The 14,864-nt window shown below is 37.5% G+C and overlaps 1 protein-coding gene across 2 annotated transcripts in view; it reads right to left on the bottom strand.

Moving 5' to 3' along the window:
* The window catches only part of LOC150105653 (putative sodium-dependent multivitamin transporter), a 40,453-nt gene that overhangs the window by 4,148 nt on the left and 21,441 nt on the right, over window positions 1-14,864 (bottom strand). The window contains exons 6-10 of one of the 2 annotated variants that reach the window (XR_016548493.1): window positions 13,930-14,070; window positions 8,638-8,773; window positions 3,579-3,786; window positions 3,313-3,467; window positions 2,945-3,176 (exon numbers count right to left, since the gene is read on the bottom strand). Coding sequence is in view for 1 of the 2 variants with exons in the window: in XM_090394974.1 (XP_090251100.1) it covers window positions 2,953-3,176; window positions 3,313-3,467; window positions 3,579-3,786; window positions 8,638-8,773; window positions 13,930-14,070 (864 nt within the window). In the remaining variant the exon portion in view is untranslated. The remainder of the gene's footprint in view (window positions 1-2,944; window positions 3,177-3,312; window positions 3,468-3,578; window positions 3,787-8,637; window positions 8,774-13,929; window positions 14,071-14,864) is intronic. The other variant, XM_090394974.1, reaches the window with a different exon arrangement.

Genomic DNA, 14,864 nt, shown 5'->3' with positions numbered 1-14,864 from the left:
ATATCTATATATATGATATGTATAGATATATATCTATACATATCATATATATCATTCTGTAGTTGCCAAAAATAGAAAATCCAGACGATATGCTCGTGTCTAATAAATTTGTTAATTATAGCTAATTGAAACAAGTATAAAAACATAATGATTGTAATTAAAACCTGAGGGGAGGGGTTTCATCTATAATCGCAGCTTTAAACTTCATTCAAAATTTTTCACTGAGAACTCAATGCAAGAAATCGCTGAACTTTTAACATCTGAGCCAAATGAATAAGTAAATTATGAAATATTCTTTTCATTAACAAGTCCATCACAGTAACTAAGTCACAGAAACCACTAAATTATTTTTTTCTTGTTATAAATTGAAAAAAAAAAAAAAAACTGTCTACGGTTTTGTTTTTTCAGCAATTATGTCAAAACACGGCTCTAGGCTGAGTTGTTGTGAATGGTATCCCTGCACACGTTAGTATGTAATATACTAACGTGCTAATATTTAAACAAGCATTGTAAAACGCGCAATACTGATTATTATATATTTTTCTTTTATTTTTACCATAACAAATATACCCATGTAATATACTTTTATGATATTCACGAGTGCATTTCTCATTAACATGGATTGGTCAAACCACATTTCGATATTATAAAACACTACTATTTCAAAGCAGACGATACCATAAGTAAAACAAACTCTTTCCAAGTTACCACTGGGATTGTGATAATGTTTTTAATTTTAATATGATATTTAATTATAATATATTACATTACATTCATTACATAAACATAATTATATTACATTATAATTATATTAATTTTAATATAATGTTCACTCCTAGTGAATACTATACAATGTAAACTCTGTTGACAGAGTTCACTTCTTATAACAGTTTTATATGATGAAAGGTACCTGTAGACTAGCTAATTTATGTAGTCTTGTGAAGTAGGTCTGGAAAGTTTGACGTGGAAGGAAATTTGATTGATTACAGACTAGATGGATTGATGTAACAAGAAACTTAGGGTTAATTCTTTCGTTAAGCATATAAAATATGTAGGCGGTCGAATTTATTATCTATTTTTTCATGGTTACATTCAGATCTCAAATTGCAATAATACTATATTTTTTTAATATTTAGTTTTGTGTTTTCTGCGCGAAATGTTCTTATCAAGAACATTTATAAGGATTTTTCAACTGAAGTTAGAAGGTGATGTGGCGATGATGAAGGAAGGATTTTTACTCCAGAATTTGGTTTTTTGCCCCTGAAAATTAGACATACTGGCACAAGCGTCGCGAGACAGATAATAATCGAGACAAGATTCATCTTTTATTACAAAAATTAGGTTTATTAGGCCTAAGTCAGTTATTTGTTTTTTATAAACTAATAAAAATTGAATATGATATAATTGACTACGTTACAGAAAATTTATTAGTGATATCAACGTGTGATTCTTTCTGCAGTCATCACTACTCTCGTTTTATATCTGATCAGTTGTGGGGCAGCACTATTTAGGCTAGCCAGTCCGCTGTCTGGTGATTAATAGTACAGGTATCCCTTGCTTAACGCGGAATTTGATTAACGCAGCGAAATTAATTGCGACAATCCCTTGATATGCGCGGCAAGAGTTTTGATTAACGCGCCTTTAAATTTACCACGCAAAAACATACAAGCCTCGAGGAGTGTTTCCTGGCTGAGAGAAAGAAAGTCGTAAGCAGATGACGTCATTCCTCCCATTAAGCATTAAGGGTGGGTATATTACAAGCTCCAATTGTTCTGGTGTATTTAAAAAATACAGCAGAACTTTGCGTTTAGATAACGTACCTGGTCATCCAAATTCTCTGAATGATCTGTGTGATGTGAAAAAATTATTTTTTTTAACCAAATACTACAACCCATGGACATGGTCGTCATTGCAACTTTCAAAGCCTATTTTCTTAAAAAGACATTCTCAAAGGCAGTAGAAACAACAGCGGGAGAAAATGTGTTTATGCTCCAAGAATTTTGGGAAAAAATGAACATTAAACACGCAATTGAAAACATTCATGACTTGTGGGAGCAAGTGTCTTCTAGATGCATGAGAACTGTTTGGAAAAATCTTTTGGAAGAATGCGCTAATGACTTAGGTGGTTCTCCAAATCCTGTGAACAACGTGGTTGAAGAAATCGTTGCAATTGGTGTAGACCTTGATTTTGATGATGTTAATGCAGATGTTAAAGAATTATTGGATTCCAATTCAAAAGATTTCAGTGACAACGATCTTCTTGAAATTGAAAACAACGCGCATATGAAGACACCGAACAAATGTAATGTGAAGATAGTTCCAAAGGAGATAACAATCAAAGATGGATGGACTATTTTGCAGTTTAGGATAGCTTAAACAGCAAATAATGGATATGGATCCAGATGTTATTCGAATAATGTTTGTTTGCCGAAGTCTAGAGAGTCATTTTTGCTTATTATCGAAGAATTTGTGATGATAAGAAAAAAACTGAAACTGTTCAAACGACTCTTCATAACTTTTTTTGATACAAAATTGCAGTAACTAACGCAGGTATTTATTAAACATTTCCTTTGCATTCCTAAAAGAGTACCATATAAAACTAATCATTAATATAATTGATCATGGACGAATTGTAATTTTTACCATTGATTTTTAGATTTGATTAACACGATTTTGATATACGCGGTAACATCGAGGGATTAATTAACCGCGTTAATCGAGGGTACCTGTAATTGGTCCGCCAGTAAGATGTTAATGTAAGATGTGGTCTAATGTTTATGTTATTCGAACACCTCACTTTTTACATAATCTTCTGCATGTTAGGAAGTTTATCTCACATATTTAAATATCAGTTGAAGTTGGACTGCTCAGATTAAAATATGTGCTTCAGTTTTATTTTCCAATTTTTATTTTTATTTAGTAATAATTCAAAAATAAAACTTACCTTCTTACCTTTTGTCCTCAGTAGAATCTGAAAGATCATACACATCTCTAGTAACGTTGTAAGTTGTTTTGAAAGTGGTCATGGGAGCATTTGTTATCCCTATATCCGTCCCATTAGGGCTACATCCGCTAATGGAGAGAGGCAGGGGTTTCTCAATAGCTTGAAATACCATAGATCCTCCTTGTATCCAGCCGGTCAATAGGATCGCACCTACAGCTCCAATCAATGCTCCCTGTTACATCAAATAATGTTATAAGAAGATTTTCACCAAATTTTATATTTTTAAGGATGAAGGATAAATAATAATAAAAAAGGATAAATATTCTTAAACTACCTGAAAAAAAAAAAAAACTAAACGAAGTGTCTACCTTTTGGTTTGCCCTTATAGTGAACGTTCCTAGTAGAAAAATTCCGTTAATTGGACCCTCAGCGATACTTTTTATAGAGATAACAGTTTGCAGAACACCCCCAAAGCTGCCAATGTAGTATGCAAGAATAGTGGACAAACCTCCATAGAATAGCACTGCAAATAGGCAAATACTTGACTACTAAAGAAAAGTGTTTTAATTATGTCAAAATTTTTCTTACAGTTGTGTGTACAAAGGTACGGATTCTAATACCATTAATATCTTACCTAGACATTTGGCTAAAATCACTGTCTTCGTTTCTGACCACCTGATAACTCTTGAATAAGGTTTTAAAAAATCCTCCACCGTAGTGGCACTAATTGAGTTCAGACAACTTGAAAATGTAGTGAGAGCTCCACTGAACAGACCAGCAAAACAGAAACCGGCAACCCCTGGAAATCTTGAGAATGCTTTGACGATGAAATAAGGCAGCAACTGATGGAGATTGAAGGGAAAAAAAAGAAAGTCTTGAAGAATTTAGATTACTAAATTATTAATGTTTAATGCTACTAATAACTAATAACTTTTGTGGCTGGACGGACCTCAATCCCATGGACTACAATCCCTTCATCTCAATGGAAAATGGCTTAAATTAATGAGAGTTTATCGAGCACCTGGCTCACCCATTTTAGGGCAGTGTGAGAACATCTGTACTGATGAGCAGGACCGCTTTCGGGCGTTTGGGTTTCCACCTATCGTTTTCATCGTAGTTAGAAGACTCTCGGATGAGTTGATTGGGATGAGTATATGCTTTGGTGAAATATGTAACGGCAGTATCACGGAGAAACGTGGGAATATCCGGTTGAAGAAATCGTTGCAATTGGTGTAGACCTTGATTTTAATGATGTTAGCGTCTCGGTGGAGGAGTGTATTCCTGACGAACCACGCAGCATTGAATATCATACGGAGACATTTGTTATGGATGACCTGTAGCTTTTTGATGTTGCTAGAGGAGGTGTGACCCCAAGCCGGTGATCCATAAGTCAATGTGGGTCTGATTGCTTTGTAGATCCGTAGTTTGTTTTCAGTGCTGACACGGCTTCTTCGGTTGAGAAGAAAGTAAAGCTACATAATTGCGGAGTTTGACTTGCTGCAGGCATAATCAATGTGAGAGTTAAAGTTGAGACGGTTATCTAGTTGAATACCTAGATATTTAGTGCTGGATTTCCATGGGATAGCTGTGTTAAAAAGTTTGACTTCTCCGTAGTGGGATGCCTTCTGTCTTGTGAAAAGCTATGGCAGTGCTTTTGTCAGCATTCACAGCTATTCTCCATCTTCTGAATCATCCTTCTAGGTTTGTTGCTGCAGTGTAAGCGCTGTGTAGCTAAGTACGGTCTGAGAGATCTACTCAGAATTGCCATGTCGTCCGCATAGGAAGCTATGGTGGTTGATGTCGTGCTAGGAACGTCAGCAACAAAGATGTTAAAAAGCAGCGGAGAGAGAGAGCAACTAGCCTTGAGGAACACCTGCAGTGATTCTTTTTGAAGAAGATTTCAACTTGACCTGAAATTGCCGGTTTTTTAGAAAGGAGGCAATAATTTTTGTGAGGTATAGTGGAACGTTGGCTGTAAACATTTTATATATGAGGCCTTTGTGCCAAACCTTATCAAAGGCTTTTGCAACATCTAAAAAAATAGATCCTGTATGTTGTCGCCAGTTGAATCCAGTTGTGATGATTTCTATTAACCTGTGAACTTGTTGTGAAGTACTGTGCCCGGTTCGGAACCCGAACTGTTCTTTCGGAATTATGTTGTTTTTGTTCACCACATCTTGAAGTCGATTGAGGATTACTTTTTCTGCAATTTTCCCCAAACATGAAAGAAGACTGATGGGCCTGTAACTTTGCGGTAATTGAGGCGCTTTTCCTGGTTTGTGAATGAGGATTATGTCTGCTTGTTTCTATCGGACGGGAAAATAATTTAATCTGAGTATTGCATTTATAATGGCCACCAAATGCATGACAGCTTTGTGCGGCAGGGCCTTTATAATCTTGTTCGTAATTTCATCAGGACCTGGGGCCTTTTTGTTATTAAGTTTTCTAATTATTGAGTAGACTTCTTTGGGTGAAGTGTGACAAATATTTTCAAGGGTGCAGGGTTGACAGCGCAGTACGAACGCGTCGGTGGATTTTCTCAATGGGCAGTCCGCATACACGTAATTAGGACTGTACTGAAGTTCTAATGCATCTGCAAACGCCTCTGTCTTTTCATCATCCCTATAAACAATACCTCTTTCTCCGTGAATGGGCTGGATATTGGAACGATCTGTACGGAGAGCTTTTGCCAGTTTCCATAAAGAATTATCTTCAGCTTTCAGGGAGCAAAGTTTTCTTTCCCATTGCTGATTCCTGTGATCTTTTAATACATAACGAAGTAAGTTTGATGTTCTATTCAGCTCTCTGCGGTCTTGAGGAGATAGCGTGTTATGAAAACGGCGTCTGACTTTGTTTTTGTTTCTGATTAGAGCAAGGATTTCTTCTGGAAGTAGGTTTACTTGAGCTGAGGTGGAAACAGAAGAGGCTGCGGCTAAGACAGTATGAATTTTGCTTTCTAGGATGTTGACTGCCGCGTCAATTTCTTCACAGGAGGAGATACTTAGTACTGAATCTATGATGGTGTTGATTGTAACCTTGAATTTTGTGAAATTAGTAAAGGACTGACTGGGAATGAGTTCAGGATCCTCTCCCAGTTTTAAAAGTACTGAATTGTGGTCCTAACTGAGGTCGTTAACCACTTGCAGCTGGAATTGATGAGATGTGTTTTTGAATATAGCTATATCTAATACATCGGGCCTTCCGTGTGTTCCATAGTGTGTTGGTTCAATCGGACCTGCGATGATAATATTTCTCAGCCTAGCAAAATTGTGAAGGATTTTACCGTTGTAATTGGAACACCTGCTATTCCATAAGGGATGCTTTGAATTGTTGAATTTGAATCCTGCCACTATTGTTGCTTCCTTAGTGTCAAGCAGCTGAGGAAGATCAGAAGATAGCAGAGTTTTGCCCTGAATATATTTTTAAAACGACTGCATTATTGGTATGAATTTTGCCAGTTTTTTCCAGATTAGTTGTAGGGATCTCTTTTATTTTATTGTAACGGATGTTTTTCTTGATGAAGATTGTAGTACCACCACCTCTGGCATTGACCCTGTCATTTCTGATTAAAAAGTAATTCCTCAGCTTGGGATTATCACAGGGCCGAAGATTAGTCTCATTGATTAATAAGATATCAGTTTTGAATTGTTCAGCAAATTCTTGAAGTTCTATAATGTTGTTATTGAGCCCATTAGCATTCCAGAATGCGACCTGTATGGAGTTTATTGTAATGGGCGAATTATCCATTAATGATTGAGAATATGACTTGAGTATTTTTAATAAATCTGTTTGTGTCAGCCTGGTTGGAATTTGATTTACTAAAATCTGTTAGCATTTCTCCTCAAGTGGCGGCAAGTATCGCGGCGGAGTTTTGACTGCGTGGAGCAGTTTCTGCTGATTGTGTGTGAGGAAACCACTGAGGTATACAATCTGTTATTTGTAGAAGCTCGCAAAGGGTTTTCCGGTGTAGGAGGTGTAGCATGCTTCTGAGTTGATGGAATTCCTGTTTCTCTAACTTTAGACATTACATGGATGGGATGAGCAACCTTTGTAATTCGCCGGGTGCGGCCCACCGCAATTTGCACATTTAGCGGGAGTAGTGCGTGGTTTAGAACATGTATGAGAAGGATGATTGCCTTCACATTTTACGCACTTGTACTCTGCTCTACAAAGCCTCTGCGCATGCCCATATTTCTGGAAGCGGCGGCATTGACCTGCAGATGTCTTCATTCTGAGAGGCTCTGTCTTGATGATTAGGTTGCAAACAATTTTTAGGTCATATGTTTCTCTCTGGTCTTTACTAATCTCAACCAAAACCAGAGGCATGGGACGTTTTTCTGCGCTGTACATGCGCGAAACTTTTATAGGTTCTAAGCCTTGTGACTTGAGGTCAGCGGCTATCTCCTCTGATGTAATTGTTTCCACCAGACCTCTAATCACCACTTTTAGGTTTTTCTCGCTTTTTAGCTGGAATGTATGATATGGAATTTTCAGCTTGTTCATAAATTTAGTGAGCCGACGGTAGTCGGATGCTCCTAATTGAATGCGGACACCTTCATCTGAATTTTTAGCAGAGGTGAACTTGTTTTCAGTGTTCTTCATCACCTCCACTATTGTTGTCCATTTGTCTTTAGCTCTTAGAATCACTGGTGGGATTCTTTCTTTGGGCTGAGCTGTTGTGTTCCCTGAAGCTGCTCTTTCATCAGTCTGTACCGATGTGTCCATCTGTGCTATCCTATCTTTGGACTGAGCCTCTGCTTCAGCTGTTTTTTCAGGTTCTGTAGCTGGAGACTCCTTCTTATGCTTTTTTCTACTGACAACCTGATAGTCTGTAGAGTCATCTGAGTCCACTAGGGGTTGGCCGACAGCTGGCGACATAATCTCCCTGGTGTTATGTTGAGAAGTGCTGGGGAGAGGGTCAGGGGATTGATAGTCCTCTGATTCAACCTCTGCTATTTGGTCTATTGCTACCTTTCCTGGCCATTTTCTTTGCAAGGCCACCTACATGGTTGAAGACTGCCAATAGCTGTTTAAAGTCTAACTCATCATATGGAGTGTCCATGAATTGGCTTAATTTGTGATTAGAAGAGAGAACAGAGGTTGCTCAGGTGTCCCGAGAAACTTGTAAGTAATCCTGTGGACTTGAGGGTCCACTAGCAAATCCCGTAGACACGCGTAATGTAGGTGTCTACCAGCAATAAAATACAACCACGTAGCTGTCCTACAGTAGGGAAAAGGAGTGTCACGAAATCACTTGGCCACAGATTGAAATCCTACCTCCCTAAATAAAACCATAAATCCACCACTGGTCCTCATTGCGGGTCGGGCTTGCCGACCATTAGACCTCTGGCATGTTTCATACAGAGGGGGAGACAGTAGGAAACAAACTGTGTCTGCGCCAGTGCAATGCGCGTTTCATGAAAAACCTTGTAAACAAACTAATCAGGCTCAGTCTAAAATAATATGTCCGTTCACATCAAAATCCAAAAGCAGAATCCGAAATTTTTTGTTTAATGCTTAATTACATCAATCTAATTACATTGCATTGATGTAATTAATTATTAAGGATATAAATAAAATATCTAATTACTTATAAATCTCTCCGTTTTCCAGTATGTTACAATAGATCTATAATGTCGATAAAAGATTGCAGACGCGTTTATAATCTTAATAACGATTAGGAAAGCAGTTACCTGGTCTTTTGTTCTAATAGGATCATTCGGATTCAATACTGGATCACACTGGTAGAAATCAGCATAAAGAGCAATTCCTGCAATGCCTGCAGCTAAGCCGAAGAAACAAGCTAGTGGTCCACCAACAAGAAGTGCCCTGTTGAAATAAGAATATTTTAGTACTGGAAATTTATGCAACGAAAAATGGGAATTGCTCTTAACGATTATATTATAATGGGGGGGCTCCGCCCCTGGCGCCTACGGTGCCCAACTCCCCGTGCACCGGACTGGTAGGCCGATTCTCCTTGAATTCTGATGACTCGAATTTTGAAGACTCGACACTCAGGGGAAACCCTGAGTGTCGAGTCTTCAAAAGGGAGGGTCCTTCCCCCCCTGGCGCCTACAGCGCTCAACCCCCCCCCCCGAGTTCCAGACTGGTAGGCCAGTTCTCCTTGAATTCTGAAGATTCGAAAGGGGGTTCCGTACTGGTAGGCCGGTTCTCCTTGAATTCTGATAATTCGAATTTTGAAAACTCGAAAGTTGCGGTTCCTCCCCCCTGGCGCCTACAATCCCCCCCCGACTGGTAGGCCGGTTCTCCTTGAATTCTGATGACTCAAATTTTGAAGACTCGACACTCAGGGTAGCCCCCTGAGTTTCAAAACGTTTCAAAAATAACTTGACAAAAAACGTGACACAAAAACGTTACATAGAAATTATATAAAAAGGCTTATCATTTTATATATATAGGGTAGATTATATTATTTAATTTTTTTTTTTTTTTTTGCAAATTCAGAATTCAAACTTACTTCAAGCATCCCTACCAAGATATTATGTCTTTGAGTAATATCCATAATGGATATTACTCTGAGACATAATACTTAAAGAACGACATATTTTGATTGGTTGGAAATGTGATATTTTATGAAGAGTGGAAAAGAGATTTGTCTACAACGATGTCAAATTACAAAGATGTTAAAGCGTCTTAGACAATTCATAAAATTTTCAGATTCTAAAAGCAGTATTTTAACATATTTTCTGTTTTACAACGAGCGGTGTAGTGGGCCGGAGTTCACTGGGTAGGTTTTCTGGTGTTTCATTTGTTTCTTTACAAATACAAATGTTAATTAAAATTAACATTTGTATTTTCTTTAGCAATAATACTTTTTTTAAAAAAATTAATATTATGCGAATATTATTTAAACATGTTATTTATTATTTTACTTCGATTGGAAAAGATCTTAGTTCGATACTCCTCGTGATGAGAAGAATATTTAAATAGGCTTTTTCGATCGAAGATAAGCTAGCCGATCTCATACGAAGGTACAGGGGTTTTTTGCTTTATTTTTAAGCATCCAAGCAAATTGGCAATGGAAACATATGCAATTTACACACAAAAATACTACTGCTGGTCGGTTTTAGATAGCGTTGAGTGTTGATGGTACTTAAGGATTAAGTAGGGATGACAGTGCTGCTTTCCACGAGGAGTCCTTAGATTTCTTGGAGGCGCACGTAATAATAATAATAATTTTTTTTTACGAATTTATAAGTCGCTCGTAGCACTTCGCAAGTTTTTATTTAACGCTACACTGCTTCTTACAGTTATTAAAAAAGTGAAAAAAAAACCCTGCTGAATATGAATATAATGTTATTATTCATTTATTTATTGATTTCAAATTTGGTAGTTGCTAAATGTTTAACTGCGATTAAAATCACCTCACAACTGACAGATATATAGACTTTAGGGAGACAGTTGAGTGTATGAATGCGTGTAATATGCCCGAGCGAGTACGGAGGACAACAAATCAGAATGGGACAGTTAGTTTAAGGCATCAATATAGGGATGGGACAAATGGGCTTCTGCAATTCATGTATACTAATGCCAGAAATATTAGGAACAAGAAGGAAGAATTTTTGGCCTTGGTTGGCACTTCCAGGCCACAGGTTATTGGCATTAGTGAAACATGGCTGACAGAAGATGATATAGCTAGTAGGATTGAATGTGAGGGGTATGGTGTGTTCAGGAGTGACAGGGAGAATAAAATGAGGGAGGAGTGTTACTGATGATAGCTGATGAGCTACAGCCAAGGAGAATAGAAGTGGAACTGCAGGATAGAGAAAAGAGCACATTTGAGGCTATTTGGTGTGAGATTGAAACTAGCAGAACAAAATATACAGTTGGGTGCTGCTATAGACCAGGTGATGGAATAGATGGTAGAGATAGTATGCATAAGCAAATAGAAGAAATGAGTGGAAGGAGGGTAATTATTATGGGTGATTTCAACTATGGTAACATTGATTGGAATAAGGAGAGGACACATGGGAGGAAGGAATTGGATTTTATGCGATTATTAAGGGATAACTATCTGCGACAGCATGTAATGGAAAATACTAGGGGTCAGAGAGTGCTTGACCTAGTAATTGCATCTGAGAATTTGGCTGTAACGAATATGACCACGTTGCCACCAATTGGTGAGAGTGATCATAGGGGTCTTGTCGTGGGAGATGTGGAATTTACAATTAAGACAGGGTACATGTGGAATTATCGGGCTGGTAAATACGACAAGCTTAGGAGTTTGATTGGTTCAGTGCCATGGCATGTAAAACTGCAAGGGCTAGATGTTGTTAGTGCATGGGAGGCGGTTAGTAAGTGTTTGCATGAGGCAATGGCTGACTGTATACCTAGAGTCCGAATAATAAATCAAGTAGGGGTTAAATGGATGAATAACACCATTAAGCTTGAGCTGCAAAAAAAGAAACCACTGTGGAGGGAATTTAAGGAGAAAGGTGACCGGTAGGCACATGAATGGTATAAAGCGCAGGCCAGAAGAGTAACGAGTGTGGTAAGAAAAGCAAAAGCGGATTATGAAAGAACATTAGCCATGCAGGCTAAAGAGAATCCCAAACAGTTTTTTCGATATGTTGCAAGTAAAAGAAAAAATGTATATGGCAGAATGATTTTAGAGAATGCCGATGGTAGGGAGATAACCGAATCAGTTGATATAGTTGAATTACTGAGCGAGCACTTTGCAAGAGTATATCATTCAGGTGGTGAAATTGCAGGAATGAATGAACCAATAGCTTATACGGGAATTGTGGTGAATGAAGTCGAGATGAATAGTCTATTACAAAACCTTAATGTCAATACATCTGTGAGATGGGATGGTATACCAGCTCGTGTCGTACGTGAAGCGGTTCAAGAATTGTCAGTGCCCTTGACCATTTTGTTTAATTTGAGCCTCGGGTCTGGGTCAGTCCCAAGCGGGGTGGAAAGAGGGGAAAATAGTTCCACTGCATAAAGGAGGTTCCAAGACTGCTGTTGTTAATTACCGACCGATCAACATATCAGGAATCGTTGTCAGGGTCTTAGATGAAAATGGGATACTGTATGGGGGGACAGCATGGTTTTATGAAGGGTAGATCATGCCTCAGTAACTTGCTCACTATAATACAGTGACTGCTGAAACTGGATAAGAGTAATGGGTTTACAGTGATTCTACTGGACCTTGCTAAGGCATCTGACAAGATACCACATGGAATTCTAATCAGTAAATTGCAGCATATGGGGATGGATATAGGGGTTGGTGAGATGGATAGGTGGGTGGTTGATGGAGAGATATCAGAGAGTGGTTTACTCAGGAGTAGAGTCAAAAAGACGGCCTGTGACTAGTGGTGTGTCGCTGGGTTCTGTTCTTGGACCACTACTTTTTAATTTGTTCATTAACGATATAAGAAAGTATCTGAGAGGAAGTGTTCATTTGTTTGCTGATGATGCAAAGTTGGGTAGAGCAATAGTGAGAGCACTGGATGTCAAAATTTTGCAAGATGATTTGGATAGTTTGAATGACTAAGGAGAATGGATGTCAATTTAATGTGGCAAAGTGTAAGGTTATGCATTTTGGGGTAAAAAGATTAGCAGCAGTATATCACACTGGTAGAACTGTACTCCAGGAGATTGACGAGGCTAGGAATTTGGGAGTGTTGGTGGTTAGGGAGTTAAAGTTTAGGGGGCACATCACAAAAGTGGCTAAATCAGCTCATCAAATCACTTGGTTGCTGAAAAAAGCTTTAACAAGCAGAGACAACAAACAGGTTATTGTTACTCTGTATCAAGCCTTGATAAGACCCCATCTAGACTACTGTGTCCAGATTTGGGCGCCAAGGTTTCTTCTTGATGGGGAGGAGGTGGAGAGGATCCAGAGACGAGTGACCAAGATGATAGCAGGTCTATGGAATGAACCTTATGAGAACAGGTTGAAGATTTGTGGGTTGCAGAAATTGGTTGATAGGTGGAAAAGGGGTGATATGATTGAGACATTCAAATTACTGAAGGGTTTCTATAAGATTAATTCAGAAGATATTTTTGAGAATAGGACTGGTGGTGGGAGGACTAGGGGCCATACATGGAAGCTGGGCAAGAGTGTTAGAGCTAGGTTTTTTACTTGGAGAGTGGTGAATGAGTGGAATAAGCTGCAGGAGTCTGTTGTGGGTGCTATGACTGTGAATGAGTTAAAGGCGAGGTATGATAGATACTGTGTGAATGTCAAATAGTTGTTCTTGACATGATGTTAGGGCCTCCCTCGATGAGTCTAAGGACTCCTTGGAGTTGCCCGTAATAATAATAATAATATACAGTAGAATGAAAGGATCATCAGTGGGGCCATCTCGGGACTACTCATCCAACTATTAAACACTTATTTGTTGGTCAACTTATGAGTACAAAAATATAATCTCTATGCTTGAGATTATTATTCATTTATCTATTGATTTCAAATTTGGTAGTTGTTAAATGTTTAACTACGATTAAAATCACCTCACAACTGACATATAGAATGAAAGGAACACCAGTGGCGCCATCTTGGGACTACTTATCAAACTATTAAACACTTATTTGTTGGTCAACTTATGAGTACAAAAATATAATCTCTATGCTTGAATCACTCGCTGCAACCATCATAGGCTTGTCTGACCTTGCAAATGAAGGTTGGGAAGTAAAACTATTAATCAGGGTTTAGTAAATAGGTGGAGAATTCCCCTAGTTAAAGTTAAAGGGCAGAAATAAATGTGCTGGATGTTTTATATACACAAAATTTTCCTTTCTTTAAAATAAAAAAAAGTGATACTTATGAATTAAAAATTAAAAATGATTTCGAAAATGGTCCATAATGAAGTTTATTGATATATAAAATAACCATTTACTTTTAATTTAGTAAAACTCTTTTGAAATAATTGAACTTTTTTAAATAACTAATATGAGGTTATAATAAAATTCTTCATTTTATTTCCCAGTAAAAATTAACAACAATGATTATTTACCATCTGGCTCTGCGAATTGTTGATATAGTTAAAATGCGTTGGATCTGCGCCTGATTAATTGCGAAATCCCTCATTCCAATGGCGAGGCCACTCATAATCACTCCCCAGAATGTGTATCTTACTGTAGGATCTGGATTGAAGCTACGAGAGAAACAAAAAATATGACCGTTCAAATCACTGTTCATGCTTGTAGTATTACGAAAATATTCAGAATGTTGCCAAAGGACAGTTTTGGCAACATTCGAGTAAAGATAATAATTTTAAAAAAATATTCTTAATGATCTGATCTTTAGCTCAGATTTATTTATTTCCAGAATTCTGATTACAGCTACCCTGGGAGAATATAACTTTGCTGAAGTATAAGATTTTGAATCCGCAAAGAAGCATGAGAAGACAAACTCATTTATTTCCGAAAAAAATTATTATCTGAATCCAGATTCTTGTATGTATCTTCTATGTTGATGTCTTTTTTCTGGCGTGTAATTGAATTCTGTATAGTAACACAGAATCTTCTCTTGTTTGTAAGATAGATGCGACGTCTTACTTCGATATTTCTATTACAACATAGGTTTTGCTTGTGCACAGTAATCCTCGCATGTTTTTTTTTTTTTTTTTTTAATTTAGTTATTTACTACTGGAAATTTAGTAACTGCAGTAAATTAAATGATAACTTCCAAAAATAAATTATGTAAAAAAAAAAAAAAGAAAAAAAAACTGTGTCCTTTTCGGTGACATTTTGTCTTTTAATGCTTTTTTTTTTTTTTTTTTTTTGCGGCGAAACCGGGGCGTAAATACTTTAGTTATGCCAAAAATTATGTATATAGTATTGTATTTTCAGAAATAATTTGTGTATGGGAAAAAGAAATCTACTGTAATAGAGCTATTGTTATTTAAATTGTTACATACATAGACGAGCCAAGCTTCTCCCCCCAACT

This window comes from Typopeltis vanoorti, chromosome 6, assembly GCF_054136105.1.
Source record: "Typopeltis vanoorti isolate ZY-2024b chromosome 6, IOZ_Tvanoo_1.0, whole genome shotgun sequence".
Taxonomy (NCBI): Eukaryota; Metazoa; Arthropoda; class Arachnida; order Uropygi; family Thelyphonidae; genus Typopeltis; species Typopeltis vanoorti.
Note: the sequence above shows the minus strand (reverse complement) of the source record. Positions and strands in the feature narration are given on the sequence as shown.